Here is a 7,713-nt window from a genome sequence, read left to right on the forward strand (position 1 = left end):
ACTGCACTCAGCACCGCACTCGTCTCTACACTGGTCGCATTCTATGGTGAGTGATACGAGAGAAGTCAGTCAGGTCAGAGAGGGGCGGAGGCGGTGGAGGTGGAGGTGAGGGTGAGGTGAGGTGAGTGTGCGGAATTAAAAAAAAGCCTTATTTGTATATGCCCATATACTTTTCCAGAGTATGTTCTACATTTATGATAAATGTCATCGAGATCCGTTAAGCCGTTCTGGAGATACAAACAAACATTTTTCTTCTGTTAGGAAGAAAATCCGACACTGTGCCGGTGTACTGGAGTAACACTAGCCTTATTTTTAAAATATCAACGTTTATGTCCCCTCACTATTTATTTTGACACTTGACTCGGTTATGAAAGCGCGCCATTCGTGCCGAAGGATTTTAACTAATAATGTCTAAAAATGCAAACATTCATAATATACTAAGATAAGAGGAAATATATTGTTAAACGAATTGGGAAAGGCCTATGTCCAGCAGTGGGCAGACAAATGATGATGATGACAAATTCACCAAAACATGATATAAAAACACGTGACACTATCTGTAGTTAGTAAATTTGATACCAGGTGTGTGGTGCCTGGTGACGATGTTGGTGGTGAACCGCGCCGGTGCGGGCGTGCTGGCGGGGGAGCTGGGTCCAGTGTGCGCGCTGGTTTGCGGCGCCGCGCTGCTGCTGGCCACACTCTACTGTATCTCGCGACAACCTGTCTCGGAGAAGAAGCTGGCTTTCTCAGTCAGTATAATTGCTTTATAAAATAACTAGCGGTCGCTCGCGACTTCACCCGCGAGGAATTAAGTTTTTTTATGAGTAGCCTATGTGTTCCTTCAGACTATGTTCTACATCTATGACAGAATACAGTGATATCCGTTATCTGGAGAAACTTTCAAACAAACATTAATCCAGCAATTCAGCTACAAATTCGCATTTACTATATTAGTAAGAAGTCACATTTTGAAGCGTCAATAGCCTAGTGGCTTAGGGTGCGGATTCCCAATCACGAGGTCGGGGGTTCGAATCCCGCCATTGGACTATTGTCGTAAACCATATCCTAGCACAAGCCTAGAGCTTAGTTGGAAACTGCTAATATTTATTATAAAAAAAAAAACATTACTTGGGTATAGTGTCTCTTACCAACACTGAAAGAATTTTTAAATCGATTCACTCGTTTCGAAGTCTTTTTAATTCAAATAATCATATCCTTATTATAATATTAGTATTGATTAAAACAAATGTCACTTGTACCATTATTAAGAAAGTTAATTTAAAAAAAAATGTTTTGACCTAAAATATGCTCTGACATTTTGATTTGGATATAGAGCGTCGGTGGCTCAGGAGTCAAGCACTTGACTTGCAATCTGCAGGTCCTGGGTTCGAATACCGCCATGTACCAATGTGTTTTTCCATTTTCGATTTACATATGTACATTTATCCGACGTTCTTACGGTGAAGGAAAACATCGTGATGCAACCTGCACATATCTGAGAAGAAATTCAAAGATATGTGTGAAGTCAACCAACCTTCACTTGGCCAGTGTGATTGACTACGGCCTAGTCACCCTTAACTTAGGGTAGACTCCGAGCCCCTCGGTGGGGACGTATAGTGAGCTGATGAGATTTTAATTTAAATTTCTTAAGACCACTTCTCCGTCTACTAGCTTGCGACTGTCACGTGTAGTGGAAAAGTAGTTTAAGTTTAGATATTGTTACATACAGGTGCCGCTGGTACCCTGGCTGCCGGGCATCAGTATCCTCATCAATGTCTACCTAATGCTGAACCTGGACTATGCCACCTGGATACGCTTTGCTGTCTGGATTACAGCTGGTGAGTTACCGTTTACACTGACGAAACATTGACACGAGACGAGACATGTTTGTAAACTTATAAAAATAGAATTAATTAAAAATAAATTCCAGCTTGATACCTTCACGCGTTTTTGAGAAAAAGGGTCTTGACAGACAGACGGACGGACGATAAAGTTATCCTATAAGGGTTCCGTTTTTTTCCTATGAGGTACGGAACTCTAAAAATTGTTGTAATTCAATAATTCATTATATATTAATCTCGGTCTTATCGCTGGTTTGAGATTAAAATCTCTATACATATCGTCATCCTTGTCATTCATTATCTTATATATATAAAAGAAAGTTGTGTTAGTTACACTATTTATAACTCGAGAACGGCTGTACCAATATGCCTGAAAATTGGTGAGGAGGTAGCTTAGAGTCAGGAAGACATTGGATACTATTTATTCATTTTTTTCGTATTTATGCCTTGAAGAGCTGGTTTTTATTTAACTTACTAATATTATAAATGCAAATGTTTAGATGGATGTGATGTGGATGGATGCGTGGGCTACACTAATTAAGTTTTTTTACTCAGAAATCCACGTTTAGTCATTAAAAATTGCTATTTAATGCTACTTTAATGATATACTTTTTGGAATTTTTACATTGTTTCACTGAAGTTAGAACAATTTTGTTAAATACAATTTCGATTACGATGCACAGAATTGTCGAACGAATCAATTATTTTCATTTAAACTGTCGAAAATGTATGGAAATAAATATTCTTCCATATGTAGACCTTCAACGAAATCGATATGGTTCATCTTTTTACGCGGAATTAATACGTATTTGATGACATTAGGCAATTTCCTTCTAAGAATAGCAACATCTTCAACTGTTGATAATTTATCATTAACACCATATAATAAAGATATTTTCATTGTAACTGCATTCAGATTATATTCTGGCGGCTCTGTTAAATTGTACATCTGTAGATTAACTTCAGTTCCATAATCGTAGTTAGCAAATTTTCTTCTTAAACTAACTTGAGCGTAATGTATCAAATCTTTCTCTGATACACCAACAGGGAAATGATTGAAAAATGTACGCACGAAACTCGGTTCAAATTCTTCAATATCGTCACCGGCTATAGGAAATATTATACCTAGTATACAAGTTTTGTATCCAATAATCGGTGTTGGACAGAAATTACGTAATATATTAACGATTAATGATTTATCTCCTAATACTTCTACTATGTTTAGGAATTTCGCAAGCCTGTCTATTGCTGGTGATGCATTGATTAACGTACTAAGTGGTGGTTGAACGTTTTGTAAGAAACAAATAGGTGCCAATGCTATTAATAAGTTAATTTTATTATTATATTCAGGTCTTGTTGATCCAAGGACGTAAAATATAGTATTACCTTGTGAGTGACCGATTGCATTTATCTTTTCATCTCCAGTTATATGTAAAATTGTGTCAATAATTGCTGATAAATCGTAATATCCAAATTCGTGGAAGGAGAAATCCCAGAATGCGTTATCAGTATTCGGATCTAGATATATATGTTTTCTACTATATTTATTTCCCCTGCAGTTTCCCGCCCAAACGTCGTATCCTTTTCCAGCTAAGGTTAAAGCTAATGAATTGTTTCCCCTGGTTATCCATGTATCCGATGAATCGCTTATACCATGCATCAATAATATTGGTGTTTTTATTCTCTTTTTATTTAATATGTGAAATAATTTCAATATGTATCCATCCTCTGTGATGACAATCAATTCTTCAACGGTGTAGCCATATTTATAACCGAGTTGTATAAAATTTAACGGACGATCTAACAAATCAAACGCGTAACAATTGAATAGGAAAAAACTTAATAAAATAAGCGATGTCTTAGTACACATAATGTTAAAATATAACTGAGCTATTGTTTGGAACACATTAAGTTGAAGCGACTTTTCGTTACGTTATTTAAATGTTTTAATTTAAGGTTAATTGTTTTTAATATTTATTAAACGCGATAAAATGCGAACGAATTTTAGGTCATATATACTTTTAATTCGATATTAGATAACTAATGTGCATAATAAGTGTGCCGGATATTAAAAAAAAAAACACATATATTTCCAAAAAGGTCCTTTAATTTAGAAATCAATATTTGAAAGATTCAATATAAATAAGAAATTTTATAATCTACTACTGTGGGTTACATCTAAGACTCTTTATTGCCTGACTAAAAAGAAAGTAATGTTTGTCCGTATGTATATTTGATAATTCAACTGTCATCGATAAAAAAAATAAATTTTAACAAGTCCCACGATTCTTCATTGGAGTATTTTTGTCATTTTTTTTTATAAATAATGTTTACCTTGCAGGTTTGATTATCTACGTAACATATGGAGCATGGCACAGTTCTGAACGTCGCAAGACATTGGATTCTGTGCAACTGGCAGACTTGCACAATGACAGCAGGACTGAGCTGCTGCAGAGGGGCGGCTTGCACGCGCTCGGCTGACACGAGGTGAGAGACGGCGAGTGCGCACAACATGGCGACTGTCGTAGTGCGTGCGATGACGTCATCAGTCCAAGCGAGACAATGCTCTCCTTCGTATCGAGCATTTGAAGTATGCAACTTCAAATTCAACTTTTCAAATTTGAATTCTAAATATGAAATATACAATTCGAATTTAAAAAGTTGAATTCTAAATTTGAATTTTGGAATTCATGTTTTTAAATTTGGATTTTTTTTTAATTTGATATTGTCATTGACTCATAGCGGATTCGATTTTTAAAAATTTGAATTTTAAAAAGTATAAAAGTTCGAATTTGAAGTTGGAAATGTAACGTGACTTTTAGACACGCATTTTTAGCTTTGTACTTAGACTTAAAGCAAAAATTGTTTGGTTCCTTTTTTTAATTGTACCAAAGTATTAATGCGCAAATGATTTCACTTGTTTACATATTCTCTATGAAAATAGAGCCGGCAATGTATCAAAACAAGTGTAAAACAGTGGAAACTCAGTCACTTTAGTTTTAAGTGATCGTACTTTTAGCTTTTTTTAAATATACCAAAAATACCAAAAGAATTAAAGCTAAGTTGAATCTAATCTTAGATTGTCTATCTTGCCTTACGACACCTAAATTAGTTTTCTTCGATCGGCCCAAGGGAATTTTGCACTGGGCCGTCTCGTCTTATAAGAAGGACGATTTCTCCAACCTTTAATTTTTTGTATAGCTAACAATCGTATGATATTTTCCACTTGCTAGAGATTTAGGTTATTAAGGAAATATTTTTGGAACCACATATATTAAGATTCCTATGGGTTTTAACTTAAATAATCATATGAAAATGTTATACGTTTTATTTTGCTTGAAAAAAAAACATTACGGATTCTTCGTCAGTTTTAAATCATGGTTAGATTTTGTATTTTCTTTCATATTCTTTGTCTCGTATTTTAAAGTATCACGTAGTATACTTAAGTTTAAGTTATTTTATAGTATGACAATAGTAGATCTGTTATATTATGAACTCGAATAAGAAGTCAGCATTTTTCAACTTATTTTTTTTTTCATTTTTTTTTTACATTTGTACTTAAGTGATTGCATGTAACAGTATTAGAAGGCTGTAAAACAGTTATTTTTCATCAAGTATTGTTAATCAATTCATTTAAAATAACTTATTATTAATTATTTGTAATTTTAATATGTTTAATATAATGTTTTGTGATGTGTTTGAACCATTCCTCTGATATTTAACGGAGAAATAAAGCTTTTGGCAATAAAATATTTTGTTTATTATATATAAGTTATAGTAATTTTAATACACTGACAAAAGTCAAAGACGCGGGCGACAGCTAGTATTTTTATATACTAGCTGTCGCCCGCGACTCCGTCCGCGCGGGATTATAAAATAGATGTTGTCCGATTCTCAGAGCTACTCAATATGCTCACAAAATTTCATGAGAATCGGTCAAGTCGTTTCGGAGGAGTATGGGAACGAAAATTGTGACACGACAATTTTATATATAAGATATGGACAGGCTAAGAGCCGTGGTATTTTGTGATTTGAACTTCGCCATTTTGGCGCTGTAGTTGCGGTTAAGCGGTGGAGATTGGAACTAATAATAGAGATAAATTTAACTGTAAAGAACTTCAATAGGCGCATTTAAATTAGTATACAAACACTGTAATTTCCAAACGAAACCATGGGTTTCTGAAATCAAAATCTTTGCATAAAATATATCTCTATCCCTGTCTTTCATCTTTGATAAAACAGAGATAAGAATATAAACTGATATAAAAACGGTGAACACTGACGTACATTCGTCCGGTGGCGTTACCGACTAGTTTCGAGCCATCGCCCTTCATCATTTTTATCGGAGATTTAGGACTCAGAAAGCCACCGTTAATCTGTTTCAACTGTTTTTAAAACATCAAAGATGTAAGGAAATAAATATTGTTTCATATTACGACCCCATACAAAGTCGATATGATTCATTTTAGTATGCGGGATTATCATATAATTTATAACGTTAGGTAGACTTTGTTTTAACATTGCTACATTATCTAATGTTGATATATTATCATTAATTCCAACAAATAAAGATATTTTCATAGTTATTTTATCTAATTGGTAAACTGAAGGTGTAGGGGAACCGTATTTGTCCAAATTAAGTTTGACTCCGTAATCAAAATTAGCAAATTGTCGTTTATAACTCACTTGCGAGAAATGATAAAGATTTTTCACTGATGTCGCCGTTGGGAAGTGTTCGTACAGTATTGGTATATCTTCCAATTCATCTGAATCCTCACCTGTGATTGGAAATATTGTATTCGTAACACATATAGAGTTAATTATAGGTTGTTGACAGATCGTATTTATTACATTTTGATTTGTACCGAAGATTTCTTTAATATCGAGCATGTTTGCTGTCAGATAAATCATTGGTGAATATTGAATCATAGTCTTAAGTGGTGGTTCCATGTTTTCTAGAAAACATACAGGTGCTAAAGCGATGAGTACATTAATTTTATTATTATATTCATGTCGTGTCGATCCGAGAACGTAGAATATAGTTGTTCCTTGAGAATGTCCGATTGCATTCAATTTGGATGCGTTTGTGATGAAGAGGATATTGTCTATTGTAGCTGGAAGGTCATAATATCCATGTTCATGGAAAGTGTAGTCCCAAAAAGTGTTATTATCAGGATCTAGGTATATATGTCGGCGGCCATACTTATTACCTCTACAATTACCTAACCAGACATCGTAATCTTTATTTGCCAATGTAATGGCGAGAGATTCATTCCCTCTCAATACCCATGTATCCGCGGAATCTAGAATACCGTGCATGAGCAGGACGGGCATTTCCCTTTCGCCTTTGATCCGAAAGAGACGGAGAATGTAACCGTCTTCAGTGATGACGTCATATTCTAAAGCTTGATGTCCATAGTTAGCTGCCAGTTCGGTGAAGTTCGGAGGATTATCGCCAAGTATATTTATATATTTTTCACTGTACACAATCACAATAATACTGAGAAGTACGATATGTTTCATTTTTAAATATTTTTTACTGATTAGTTTAAATTGTTTAGTATTTATATTTAAAAAAAAATGTTTATTATTTACAAATTGTCGTGTTAACCGTAATATTGTAAAGACCCTTTTACATGTAATAATAATAAAGGTGTAGAAAATTATTCACTTTCGTGAGACATTATACTAAACTGATATATAAACACGGATAAACACTCACGTGTAAAGGTGTAGGAGTTTAAAATATTCAATCAAGCCGTAGGTTTCCATTGTCACTTCTATGCAGAATGTATTGTTTTAAAAATTTTATCATACATGTGTTTTAATCAGCGTAAGTATAAGGTTCTTTATGATGCGTTAATCGGACGCG

The 7,713-nt window shown here is 34.3% G+C and overlaps 3 protein-coding genes across 5 annotated transcripts in view; 1 reads left to right on the forward strand and 2 right to left on the reverse strand.

Annotated features, from left to right (window-relative positions):
• The window catches only part of LOC106115512 (cationic amino acid transporter 2), a 16,757-nt gene extending 12,238 nt beyond the window's left edge, over window positions 1–4,519 (forward strand). For all 3 annotated transcript variants that reach the window (XM_013308934.1, XM_013308933.1, XM_013308935.1), the window contains exons 12-15: window positions 1–46; window positions 583–749; window positions 1,730–1,838; window positions 4,183–4,519. In XM_013308934.1, coding sequence (XP_013164388.1) covers window positions 1–46; window positions 583–749; window positions 1,730–1,838; window positions 4,183–4,322 — 462 coding nt within the window. In that variant the 3' untranslated portion in view covers window positions 4,323–4,519. The remainder of the gene's footprint in view (window positions 47–582; window positions 750–1,729; window positions 1,839–4,182) is intronic.
• Window positions 2,327–3,690, reverse strand: LOC106115513 (lipase 1). Its single transcript, XM_013308936.1, has one exon. The coding sequence runs from the start codon at window positions 3,499–3,501 to the stop codon at window positions 2,539–2,541; it is 963 nt and encodes a 320-aa protein (XP_013164390.1). The 5' UTR covers window positions 3,502–3,690; the 3' UTR covers window positions 2,327–2,538.
• A 1,386-nt stretch (window positions 4,520–5,905) lies between the features above and the next one.
• Window positions 5,906–7,364, reverse strand: LOC106115410 (lipase 1-like). The gene is made up of 2 exons (XM_013308764.1): window positions 6,278–7,364; window positions 5,906–5,925 (listed from the first exon to the last, which is right to left on the reverse strand). Exons 1-2 carry the CDS (start codon window positions 7,362–7,364, stop codon window positions 5,906–5,908), a joined length of 1,107 nt encoding a protein of 368 aa, XP_013164218.1.
• Between the last annotated feature and the right edge of the window lie 349 nt (window positions 7,365–7,713).

The sequence above is a fragment of the Papilio xuthus genome, unplaced genomic scaffold (assembly GCF_000836235.2).
Source record: "Papilio xuthus unplaced genomic scaffold, Pxut_1.1 DF827789.1, whole genome shotgun sequence".
Lineage (NCBI taxonomy): Eukaryota > Metazoa > Arthropoda > Insecta > Lepidoptera > Papilionidae > Papilio > Papilio xuthus.

Excerpts from the sequence above, each read along its gene's own strand:
- LOC106115513 (XM_013308936.1), bottom strand. The coding sequence starts at position 3,501 with ATGCATGGTATAAGCGATTCATCGGATACATGGATAACCAGGGGAAAC.
- LOC106115410 (XM_013308764.1), bottom strand. The coding sequence starts at position 7,364 with ATGAAACATATCGTACTTCTCAGTATTATTGTGATTGTGTACAGTGAA. Across the intron at positions 5,926-6,277 it reads TATCGACTTTGTATGGGGTC|TTCCAATCTCCACCGCTTAA; the intron begins GTAATATGAAAC and ends CTCTATTATTAG.